The 13,150-nt window shown below is 42.5% G+C and overlaps 1 protein-coding gene across 5 annotated transcripts in view; it reads right to left on the bottom strand.

Moving 5' to 3' along the window:
* Positions 1–13,150, bottom strand: part of cadps2 (Ca++-dependent secretion activator 2) — a 245,374-nt gene that overhangs the window by 135,743 nt on the left and 96,481 nt on the right. For all 5 annotated transcript variants that reach the window (XM_028586489.1, XM_028586486.1, XM_028586488.1 and 2 more), the window contains exons 4-6: positions 1,708–1,788; positions 1,194–1,427; positions 675–796 (exon numbers count right to left, since the gene is read on the bottom strand). In XM_028586489.1, the coding sequence (XP_028442290.1) occupies positions 675–796; positions 1,194–1,427; positions 1,708–1,788 (437 nt within the window). The remainder of the gene's footprint in view (positions 1–674; positions 797–1,193; positions 1,428–1,707; positions 1,789–13,150) is intronic.

The raw sequence follows: 13,150 nt of genomic DNA, 5'->3' as shown, positions 1-13,150 counted from the left end.
TCGCTAGCTCTAAGCCCATCAGACTTCATTAAAAAAAAGCTAGACTTTTAGAGTGTATAGAGCCAACATATTTTCACATGTAAATCTGTAAACTGTGTTTATTTCAACCAAAACTACAGTTCTGATAGTTGGAAAAGTGGAAAGACGACCCAAAAGCTTTTTTCACAGTTTTATTTGTTTCTGTCCACTTTGAATGAAGTGTATTTTACGACGCTAAAATGACTGTTTATTTACATGGAGTCTGGTGGGTTTAGCGAACGCAATTTCGCAGATGTTTTTATGTTTAAAAAAAGGATCTTACTCTTTAACAGAAAGGTCGACCTCCTTAGAAATCCTTTCAATAATGTTGTCAGACACTTACAATATTATTCTGAGCCTGTCAGCGGCCAAACAAGCGCTTTTGTGAAGGTAAATAGAAGCTGCACAATAGCCCTATTAACTTACATTGTAGCTTGTTTCACTGACTGCCGACAGCAGCGCTCTTGCTTAATACTGGACCAGTTTCAAAGATTGTTGTTCCCATCAGTCACTTAGACACAAAAACATAGGAAAATTTGGTCCAGGTTGAAAAAAAACGAAGTTACCCTTTAAGTGTGCAAATATGTATTCTTTCTGTGGCCTAAGTGAGACACTGAATGAAACATACATAAAGAGGGGGGAGAAGTAGAACTCACTGCGGTCTGGAGGCTTCAGCTTGGTCTGTCTGCAGCTTTTCTCCTCCCTCCACCTCCATTGTGCAGTAAACGATCCGGTTTGGAGCCACAGACTTCAGACCCTGGACCTCCACGATCACAATCTGGCAACACCAGCAGAGGGTTAAAACAGATGCTACAATCCAAAACCCCAAAATGTTCAGTTTACTACCATCATTTTGCCTTTTTGAATTACTTTCTCGATTAATCGTACCGTCTATAGACATACTTTAGAAACAGTCTATCCAATGTGTTGTCCAATCAACCGTCCAAAACTCATTTTTACACATGAATGACGAAAAGGATGAATAAATGACCAAAACCGGTGTCGATATTTGTTAACAACGGTCAGGATTTTATCCATTTCTACCTCATGTTCTCGTGTTCTTTCTTAACAAGGGAACTAAATTAACTGTCACATGTAACGAAATCGTGCACCAGTTGGAGCGGGTATCTTGTCAGCCAACTAGCAGCAGATCAGATAAGTTTATGTCCACACACCTCCAGGGTAAAGGACAGCACGACGTCAGACTTGGACAAGATGTCTCCCTCGTCTCCCATGTCCAGGAAGGAATTGTTCATGGTGGAGCGTTTGAGCTTCTGTTTGAAGTCCGGACCACCTTTGGACACCGGCAGACTCTCCAGGTTGGCCATGAGCAGGTTGACCGACGAACGCAGCTCCTCCACGTAGAGAGGCTCCATGTCAGCAGAGACGAACTTTGGGTATCTCCTCTCCTGCAGGACAGACAGTCGGTCACAGTTCATCATCGACACGTGTACTTTAAATCACTTACTTTAACCGATTTGGAAGTTTTTGAAGAAAAAAGTAAAATCAGCAGCCAAAAGTTAGAATTCCAGAGCTTCCAAACTTTGTTTTTATCTACAAAATCACCAACTTGAAACTGTGACTACAAACACTAAAACACAGAGTCATTGTTCAAACAACACTACTGTATATAGTGCAGCGTTGAACAGAATTTGGGTTTAATAATGAACAATAATGTGCGTTTCTCACCCTGGCAATCTTTTCGGCCAGCTGTAACCTTCCGTCCAGCTCTCTGCGGATCTGAGCCGCCTGCTCGTCCACGTTGTCCAGCTGAGGAAGAAGTGAGTCAAAGTCACAAAGAGTTTTATCGGCCAGCAAATTCAGAGAGCTGCAAAATCAATAAACCAATCAAAAGGTGAAGGTGAGGCACAACAGGAGCGGTCTACTCCGAAGAAGTGGACCGCTCAAGAGGCTCAGTTGTGTACTGATTAACCAATTAGCAGCTAATGTAGTAAAAGGCAGCGGTACTAAGCCAATCAGGAGTGAGGGTCTGGGATTAGCAGTTCGACCACTTCATCGGCCTCTCGACCAGTTACAGAAGAGACATATGTTCAATCATGTTTGTTTTCTTTTGGTTAGCGGGAGAGTTTCGGAGTTAAAGCTGAAGCCCTCTGATGTCCACTAGTTACCTTCACAGACGACAACAATTTCTAAACACCGCTGTGTTGAGAAATCCAGAGAGAGTTGTGTGGAGCTGATAGTCTTAATTAGCTCTGTAGCAACTCATTTGGCTTGAATGTAACGGACGTTCATTAATTTAAAAAAATTACGCACTAAAGCTTTAAAAGGTCCCATGGCATGAAAATTTCACTTTATGAGGTTTTTTAACATTAATATATTAATATGTTCCCCCAGCCTGCCTATGGTCCCCCAGTGGCTAGAAATGGTGATAGGTGTAAACCGAGCCCTGGGTATCCTGCTCTGCCTTTTAGAAAATGAAAGCTCAGATGGGCCAATCAGGAATCTTCTCTTTATGAGGTCATAAGGAGCAAGGTTACCTCCCCTTTCTCTGCTTTGCCGGCCCAGAGAATTTGGCCCACCCATGAGAGAGAGAGAGACATCATGGCTTTCAAACGAGCAAAGTGGCAGTTGGTCAACACTATTTCAGCCAATCAGTAATAGGCGGTGACAGTTGATGGTATACGACGGCATATGAATGTGCCGGCCGGCCGGCCAGTAGTTATCTGTCTGTGAATCTGGGGGGCGGAGCTTCTGAAAGAGCTCTCAACTCAATCTCAACTATACTCCCGCAGCATCGCTAACAGCACCGTTAACACTAGAAGTGCCAGAATTCCATAACTACTAGATCTGCCGTGAGCAGTCCTTTTGATTGCCACATTCCAAACTATAAAGTACGTGTTTCAATAATTCATATCATGGCATAGTAAAAAAAAAAAAAAGTCATTATTTCATACATTCATATCATGAACAATATGTTGTGGAAATTCATTCAACTCATAACAGCCAAATAACAATTAAAAGTTTCTTATTTGAGCATTTAGCTATAACATAACCTTGCACTGCCTCCGTTTTGGCGTCTGTGCGCAGCGCTGTTCGGACTGTGCACCGCTGCCCTTTTTCCCTCCATAAACTCTCAGCTCCTCTGCCAGTTAATTGCTGCATGGACTTCCTCTGGGACATTTTACAGCTGGTGCACTCCTTGGAGAGGATGTGCGCAATGATTCCAGCCAGTTCGAGGATGTATAAAGTTATGTGAACATGTAAACCGCCACCGGCCATCTACGTGTACCGCACCTTTCACAGAGCAGACGCCGGGCACTTGCCTTCTGATTCAGAACCGAGTCCATCCACGCCGTAGTAGCCTACGTTACCCACTCTGGCTTTGCCTTCGGCCCCTTCGGTGATGCCCACACTTCTTACTCAAGACCGCTAGTTACGTTTCTCTGACAGAGACTATGGTAGATACTAAGCAAACATTAAAAACAATACCATGAAAATCAGAGCAGTCAATATGACCGTGTATAGCTGAAATAGGTAAAAATGATTGTGATTTCTTTGCCTTTTGTGTAATGTTTATAAAAACAATTTTAAATTAAAACTCTTTTAGGAAAAGTCAGGCAGCAGCAGGATATGTAATTTTTTATTCAGCAAAGTTATTACACATATACATTTCAAAACGCCATTCTAGTGTTAAGCACAGCTGTATTCACATCAAAGAGAATGAACTTTTTGGAATACGCAGTGAGGTAGCAAATCATTTGAAATCTACGGTTGCTTTTGCAAGCACATAGTTGTGTTATTGCATTTTCTCAAAGCAACTCCAGTACACTGATTTAGCAGAGACCTTTAATCCAAAGCAATTTACATTTAGTTTTGGGGTTCAGTGTCTTGCTTGTCCACGTGTCCTGTGGACAGGCAGCCAGGGGATCAAACAAGCAATCCACCCAATCGTGCTACAGCCGCCCCAATTTGCACAGTGTTGAGTGATCAGACTTCGATGACCGATTACAACAGACAGTGCTAAATGTGCATGAGTTCTTGTTGATGTGTCCTCGTCTTTTGTTCTTCTAAGCCTTGGCTGTAAGCTAGAATTAAAAAAAACTTTATGAATTGATGAAGGTGAAAGTGAAGTGAGTCTTCACTGTCCACCCAGCAGTTTCACCTTCTTCACCACAGAGAGCTGTACCGTTTGAGAGCGCCACACCGAGCAGGAGATCAGCCGACAAAGTCATCTGTTAACATGTATGTCAGCGAGACTTAAAGCGGAGATGAAGGCAGAGTGAAAGTTGAACGTGGCTTGCTTACTGGGCAGAAAAAAAAGAAAAGAAAAAAAGAACAGCACCGCGTTTCACAAATCTGTGATGAGCAAAAGCGTCTAAAAATGAGAATCAGAGATAACACAGCTGTGATGGAAACTGGCCTAAAGCCAAAGAGACAAGCGAAACCTTCAGAGCCCAATAACGGAGAGAAAAGATAAGCTGTTTAATTTGAGCCCGTTTCAAAACTGGTCCCACGGAATCAGTAAAAAAACTAAATAAATCAGTCGTCAGTGTCTCATTTACAGAGAACGCAAACTGCCTTTACTCCGTCATCCGCCTGTACTAATTGCTGAGAGATGGAGATTTGTCCGTGGATGATTGGACAGGTGCGGTTTCCGCAGACACCGTTCAGTCGACAAAATGCTTCAGGAACCCGGTGGCGTGGATCCATGTGCCGAGTGCAGAGGCTCTGACAGACATGTTGAGTCATTCTGCTGTTGTTACTGATGAGGTCTGCTGACTACTGTGCCCTAATTAACTCGACACTGTGAGGAAGGAAAAAGGAATTTGTTATCAGAGTGATGGAGGTCAAACCAACGCGCACGTGTTTGACGCATACACTTTTAGATTCTGTGTTGTTATTGGGTGTTTAGCTACTGTAGAGAGACATCAGCGTTTGAGAGAGGTTTTTCCTCTTCTTATTTTTTGATTTGGAATCCATAGCCAGCCTAGTCTATGGGAACTCAAGGCCGCTATTCATGTTCAGCAAAATGTAGAGGATAAGGTGGTGGGCTGTAAATGTACGTAAGCTATGACGCTCATTTTAGTTGACCGAAATGTGGTCTACATCCACGACGTCCCACTTCTGGGATTGCTCCGGTGCCGCTGGAAATTCCGCCGGATGTCTGTTACCTTCCTCTTTCTTTGTGTTGCTATTCTAACCTCCGGTGGATTTCTCAGGACTATGTTAACTGCTCCTCAGATCTCTGCAGGGTAAATCCAGACAGCTAGCTAGACTATCTGTCCAATCTGAGTTTCCTCTCGCTCGACTAAAACAACCTTTGAAAATACACGTTCCACCAAAACAAAATGCCAATAAACCAGAGCATGTTTTTCTCCCATTCCGGAATGCTGTGTGGACTAGCCAGACCCTCCTAGCCTAAATAGCGACTGTACGTAAGAACCACTACAACAATAATAAATGAAAAGTTTTGTTTTTAAATGGTAAAAACAGAACCGACTGAAGTTGAGTTATGGGTTGGGAAAGTGATTTCTGTCGGAGGTTCTGTTGCAGACGTTTGAATTCACATACGCTCAACTTCTTCAGAAGAAGTTATGTTTAAACACAGTCTTTAGTAGATGTGAAATGCTTTAGATAATCTGTTGATTATTTTTCCTCCCCTGTAAGAGGACAAAAGGACAACTACTGATACACCCGCAGTTTGGCTGCATGTTCTAAAATTAACAAGCAAAAACACACACACGCACACACAAAAAGATCAGACTGCTGGCTTTGTTACCATGACTTCTATTATGTGGTTTTTGTTCGGCGAAGTCTGCCTCATAGAACATTTCTATGACAACCAGACTTCATCTGTTAAAGTCTCTGCTACGTGTCAACACGTCAGAGAGGATAAATCCACAAACACTGAAATAAAGATGGAGATGGAGGAATGTGTCCGGTTAGTTCTTGCAAAAGCCTCTGCGATGCAGAACAGCCTCAAACCCCCCAAGGTGGTCAGACTGGATGCAAAGTGAATTTTGGTTCAAATTAAATCTGCGAGAGTGAAAAAACAGTCTGAAGTTGTGCTGACACTTCACACTTAAGACTTGATCACACCAGCAATAAAAACAGCTACATTTGCATTTTGCTGGAATAAATTGAATTTGCCGCCACAGGTGGATTCACTTGAGGCTCCACAAAGAGGAACAGTTAGCAGACAGTTATTTGGTAGGAGGCGATGCTATGAATTAGGGCTGCAACGACAGTTTTCATTGCAAATTAATCTGCTGATTTCATTTCAAGTGAATCCTCTTACTACGTAGTCTCTGTGCGCCTTCGAGTCTTTATGTACTGTATGTACTGTGTGTGTGTGTGTGTGTCTTTCAAATCGATCCCGCATGCACAAAAGACGTCACACGCAACCCGTTCTCACTCCCAACTCGTAAAAAACATGCTTGATCAGTGGCTCTCGGCGTCAGATACAACGCAATTAGCACCCCACAGCGTGCGTTTGGAACGCACCGAGCAGAGCAGCAGCTCCGCGGCGCGTGAAGACGATGTAGTATTAAAGGGCCGGACACACCGAGCCGATAATCGGCCGTCGGACAGTCTGGCGAAGTCAGTGACTCGAGTCTGTTCGGTGTGTTCCGTGCCGTCATCCGTCCGAGGGGCCGTCGGCCTTTATTTTGGCCGATTTGACGTGTATAATCGGCGGGGCGGGCACTTTTGGTGAATTATTTTAGTACAATATGAGATCATATTCTGAACGAGCCGCCATGACAGTCTGGCTTTGAATTTCTGGAGAAACCAGACCCACGTGATGCGTTCGTCCAATTAGCTGCCGGTTTTTCATTTTTTGGGCAACAATACAGATTAGTATTACGTCTCGTCTCTTCGGTGTGTTCCGAGGCATTTTTTTTTTACCAACTCGGGGAGACTGATCAGTCCGACTGGCTTTTCTGCCCGATGGTCGGCCGTCTGGTTGGTGTGTAAGCAGCTTAAGAGAGACAACGGTAGCGAGTAGTACGAAAGCCTGAAATTCCGCATGGAGAGGTTGGTTGGGGGGGTGGATGGGTCAAACAACACAGGACTTTCACCCAGGAGACCGAGGTTCCTGTCCCGCGTGTCACAGAAACGTACATTTTATAACCCCACCCACAATGTTTTCCTAAACCCAACGTTGCGTTTTTCTTTTCCTAAACCCAACTGTCCCGTTCTGGTCCCACTTGTCACGTAAACACACCTTTTCTAAGCCTACCCACGATCTTTCCCTAAACCTAACTGCATCCAAAGTGACGACAATATTCCCGACCCAGGGCGTTTAAATAAAGCGTTTTTAGATCTAACGCTAAAAGGAGGCTTTAAATCGCCAATAACAACGCCAAAAGCACCTGACCAAGCGTCCATATTTTCCGCGATGGGAGTGAGAATGTGTTGTCACACGCAGTACGTTGACTGAGGAGCAGAGCAGCAGCGAGCCTACAGGGACGCCATGCAGGTCCAGCACCCTTGGGTGAATAAGAGGCATATTGTGAAGCACTTTGTACGGTAAGGTAGAAAGGCGCTCTATAAATGCAGTACATTTACCATTTACCACCGAATGAGTTGTTCTCGAGAACGCTGGGAACGGGCACGCCACCCGACAACGCTGCAAGCAGCATGTTACAAGTAGGGTTGGGCATCGTTTTGATTTTAACAATTCTGATTCCAATTCCGATTCTTCCTTTCGATTCAGGATCTTTTTCGATTCTCGATTCTGTTGCTCTGAGGGGTGGAGTTGAAACGGGTCACTCACATGCTTATTTCACAGATAAGAGGAAGATTTTATTTTGATTCAATGGTAATTCATAGTTTTATCGGGTTTATAGTTTTACCTTTAAACGGTTCACATCAATTTATCACCAAAATGGAAATACAGTCTTTAGATGATTCAAACTGTGCTCACTCTGCACCTAAATATCAATTGACCAAAGCGGCAAGATGCACAGCCATGTTCCTTTGGATGAAAGTGTGTCCTTCACATTGGTGCTCTTTTACAGTGGATTAGCGATGACTCAGTGTCTTTCACATTTGAACAAAAGGCCTAAACAGCGAGGGACGCTTGTGTGCTGAGATTAAATGGTTTGGAACCCGACCCAGCGTGACGTGGCACTGTGCTGCTCCGTTCTGGAGGAAACACTTCACTCTATAATACTCCGAAAGCTTTGACACTGCGACCGGAAAGAAAGACTGCAAAATATAAAGAGAGTAATGACAAAGGGAATTGAACATGTTCTACAAAGACCAACGTCTAACTTCACCCTATCATTAGCTGCACGGCAACAGAAACTGAAGTTCTCTGATTGGATGTTTGTCACAGCAATGCTATTTACGACTTGTAGCCGACTTCTCTACTAGAGTTGTTATAGACAGAGTGTATGATCTTTTTTTCCCCCCATCAGGCAGATTTGTCTGATTGTTTCTGCTGATAATTCATCCAGGAGAGTTTCATGTCACGGAAACCTCACAGTGACTACGTTTACATGCACATAATATTCTGATATTTGCCCTTATTCTGAAAAAGTCAATATTCCGACCAAGCTGTTTACATGGCTAATGAAAGAGAATATTACACTAATATCTGCTCAGTTCTCCCCGCGACTGACGCGCGCCAAATAAATGAAAAGCTTGTTGAAATCACGACAATGTCTTCCCTCTTGCTGTATCAAAATCTCAGCTAGCTTTCCTCAGAGATGGTCTTAATAATGTGCTTAAAGTCAAGTCAATTCAGGCTACCTGATATAACTATATAATTATTTAATACTGTATCCTACATTGTGGATAATTAAGCTATATACCGTATGCTGAAGTATATTTCTGGAGTGTTAGTGTTAAGAAAAAATAACAAGAACCGTACAGAACCGAAATCCGTGACCCTAAAACCGTGACACGAACCAAACCGTGTGTTTTGTGAACCGTACCACCCCTAATAGCAGCATATCCCACATGTCTTAACCGGAAAATGCTAAATTTGGAAAAGGCCTAATTCTGAATATCCAAACGGAATATGCTGTTTATATGACCTGTATAAAATTCTAAATTGCGTCATATTCTGAATCATAGCGGAATATTAGTGTGCATGTAAACGTACTCAAGTGTCTACAGGAGGAAACTACAACTACTAATAATAATACTGCTGAAAACAAGCATCGTCGATGACTAAACTGCAGCACTACAGTGAAATTCAAGAAAACTGACCCATTCTGTTGTCATAACAATATGCATAAAACTAGATATGAATAGAAACCAACGACGATGTGTTCAGAACGGCGTCAGTATCAAAGTTAAAAGCCTCTCGTTAAACCGCTGTCTTATTACTACAAACTGAGCGACCTGAGGTGCCCGAACACAGCCAACCACAGACTAATCATCTGACAAAGAGAGGAAAGACTGACAGTCTGACAAGGACACAATTACAAAAGGACACAATTACACCCTGCCATCAGTTACAGCCAGAATCAACAGAAGGATGGAGGGGAAGGGCCATTTAGTTCAAAAAGAGGACAATGAAGCGACAAAGAAAGAGAAGAAGAAAGCAGCTCAGGGGCCGATGGCAGATTTGCAGACAGCATTAAGAAGCTCGCCGTCGCTGCAGCCTGGAGCGGCGGCTCATTTATTAGAGCTCGATCTACCTGCGTCTTGTAGCTAATGAGAGACGACACACAGACGGAACCGAAATCAATGGACCCATCCACGGGAAAAAGCAGGCACCCATTTTGGGCTATAAAAGAACCAAATGGGCCGAAACACCAGAGAATGTTGGACTAAACAATGCCTAAGGCTGAGTTCACAACCAAGTGGTTTGGTGGGGTTCAAAAGCTCCCTGAGGCCTGTACTACGAAGCAAGATTTGGCGTTACCGAGTGTTAGGGAAGTTATGATACATACTTTCTCTCTTGTTATTTATTGAACTGTTTGCATAGAATAATATTATAGTGATTACTATTCTTCTCTCTCTGTTAAATTAAACTATTTTACATAGTAAGAAACCATAACACTACTTGCCCCCACATGATAACATGGAGTCATTGGCTATCATGACTGGGGCCCGAGGACGGAACATGCGTCTCTCTGACCAGATAGAGGGGACGCCATCGAGTCTGACCAGATAGAGTAGACGACATCTAAACTGACAACATAGACAATTGACGACATAAAATTCTGTTATGATTGTATTTCACGCATAAATAAGCTACTGTTTGAGGCTTACCTTAGTCACTTTCTGTACTTGTGCTGGGAGTGCTGTAAACTGACTCTACTTGCAAGTAAACTAACTTTGATGTAACTTCAGTGGTTCCGTCTACCCTTTGATAATGTAAATTATTCTAATACCGAGATAACTTCAGGTTCAACCCAGGGTTTTGTGTACCACGACGGTGGATCACTTGTTACCGGGTTAAATCGCCGTAGTAACTTATGCTGAACACCTAACCTGCTCGGGAGCAGGTTATGTTGGAGATCAGAGATCAACCGGTGGAAAAGCACCGTCTACTGACCAATCAATACTCTATTGATAACGGCATCCCCGTTGTTATAGAAGATCAGGGAGAGAGAGCGAGAGAGAGAGAGAGAGAGAGAGAGAGAGAGAGAGAGAGAGAGAGAGAGAGAGAGAGAGAGAGAGTGAGAGAAAGAGAGAAGTTAATAAAGCTCATAAAAGTTAAAACATTTAGAGACCGACAACCCTGTTAACATTCCGTGATGGGTATTATTATGAAAGCTATAGATTTTCAGCAGAGGTAATTACCTGCAGGCAATTTTTCAGCTTGTTGAGCTGTGTGTTGTCAATGCCACACATCAGTTTGAATTATGTTTCTATATTTTTTTATTTTCTCTCACAGCTTCCCACTGCCAGGGTTGCAACTGAAATAATAGGCTAAAGCAACGACAGTTTATGGAAAGCACTAGAGAAGGTCCGATACCGATACTGCCTAAAACGCTGGTATCGGGAAGTACTGGAGTTTATGCACCGAACCGATAGCCCTAAAGAAAATCTATGTTAAATTAGTTTATGTTCTTTTTCCGTTATAACTGACTGTCAAACTGCATAATAGAAAAAAGTTCTGTGGCATTCATTGTTTGTGTTTGTTCATGTTTTACAAAGTGTTTAACCTGAGCCATACCGACAACAAAGATAGAAATAATATCCCATCCATACAGGGATAGTAGTATACAGTTGTTAAAACATAATGAAATATATGACACACTGGTATCGGATCAGTACTCAATATCGGCCGATATGCAAGTTCAGGTATTGGAATCGGTATCGGGAAGCAAAAAATGGTATCGGACCATCTCTAGAAAGCACCAGTGTAATTATGGTCAGATCTTGGTCCTGACTGATGGGGAAGTGATATTGATAAGCGTTGTGATTTACGCATAACAGCGTCGGCTTTTTTTTGACAGCTTTCCTTCCTGCGTTTTGCCTGTAAAACCGTGTCTGTTCTTTATATTTATGGAGAAGATGGTTTGCTCTTCTTATGTAAAATATGCGGCTCTGGTAGATGTTTGCGATTGGTCGTGCTGTGCAAACACCGCCTCTTTTATGTGAACATGCACGTCTTTAGATTGGGAAACCCTGGGTTGATTGAACTAGTTGTTGACCACCGTCGTGACACAGGTTATGCGGGAGCGTGGTTGTTAGGTTTGGTGAAGCCGGGGAACTGAAATCAACCCAGGGCGCGTTGATCTTGATTTGTAGTACAGGCCTCTGGTGTAGTTTGTTCAGGCTAAACTAAACCTGAATAGAAATGCTATGGTACTTTGCTGCTAGCAAAGCATGGAGAAGACAGGATTGTCAAGTAAGTGTAAAGCAGGTTTCTATCGCAATGGTGAAAAACCAGCGGCCGAACTGCGTTACAGCGATGTTTACGTTATTTGGAAGACGCTTTACGTTCTGATCCTTGCACGTTTTGTTCATTTTGCTCTAAATTTCTTGATAAAAAAGAGAAAATACTTTCTATTCATCAAGTATATAAAGGAGTTTACAAAAAATAGGCTTTACCATGTGGTTATTTCATATCAGAGCTGCAGAGATTAATCGATTAGCAGATTAGAGTAGTTGTCAACTATTGAATTATTCGGCAACCATTTTGATAATTGATCGGTTTGAGTCATTTTTTATGAAAAAGAAAGATAGCAGCTTGTTAAATGTGAATATGTTCTACTTTCTTCTCTCCTCTGTGAAAGTAAACTGAATGTCTTTGAGTTGTGGACAAAACAAGACATTTGAGGACATTGTCTTGGGCTTTGGGAAACACTGATCTGCCATTTTATAAACCAAACTACTAAGTCAAGAAAATAATCAACAGATTAGTGAAAATAATCGTTAGTTGCAGCCCTATTTCATATAGACTTCATTTATTGTGATATATATCATCATCAAGGTAGGAAATTATCTAGATCAGGATAGAAGATTTTGGCCACATCACCCATCCCCTATAAGAAAATAACTCAGACTGCTCCCAAAATGTGTCCTCTGACAAAATCGAGAGCAATTTGTGGGTTCGGTGTCTTGCTCAAGGACATTTCCTACATGTACTGTAGAGAGGAGGAGCCGGGGATCACAACAGCCAACCCTGTGATTAATGGCACCCAAGAATCAAAGCTTTAAAATGATTCCTAAAGTTTATTGCAACGAAAGGTTCATGTAAAAACGGGCTTAATTACATTACTGTATTCATCATCACCAATCTGCAGAATACTGCACTTTAATTACAAGTTTGCCCTGTGGTTCACCGTCACACAGCTCTGTGTTTTAATGATGTCGCGCATTCACCCTTAAGAAGTGGAAGGTAAAACTGGTAGCATGCAGACCAAGGCTGTGTTCACACTTGGCGCCTCTTTTTGACAAGAAAAAGTTGACTAGGGTGCTTTTGTAGCGAACAAAAAAAGCTGGCAGCGGTTATTATTCCAAAAAGCAGTTCCCTGTACAGGGAGCACCCAGACATACCGTATAACTTGCTGTGCTCAGACTCTGTTATTTCTTGTTGTTATGGAAACACCTTGTCTGGCTACTCTGCTTGTCATTGGTCGGCTGTCAAAAAAACACTTGAAGTAGGGCGTTTTTTTTTTTCCCCAGAAAGGTTTGGTTAAGCTTTACTTGAAGTTTTCTACATAAGAGTGACATGACACTGTCATGAACGTGTCATAAA

This window comes from Perca flavescens, chromosome 8 (assembly GCF_004354835.1).
Source record: "Perca flavescens isolate YP-PL-M2 chromosome 8, PFLA_1.0, whole genome shotgun sequence".
Taxonomy (NCBI): Eukaryota; Metazoa; Chordata; class Actinopteri; order Perciformes; family Percidae; genus Perca; species Perca flavescens.
The sequence above is the reverse complement of the archived record's forward strand: the minus strand, read 5'-3'. Positions and strand labels throughout refer to the sequence as shown.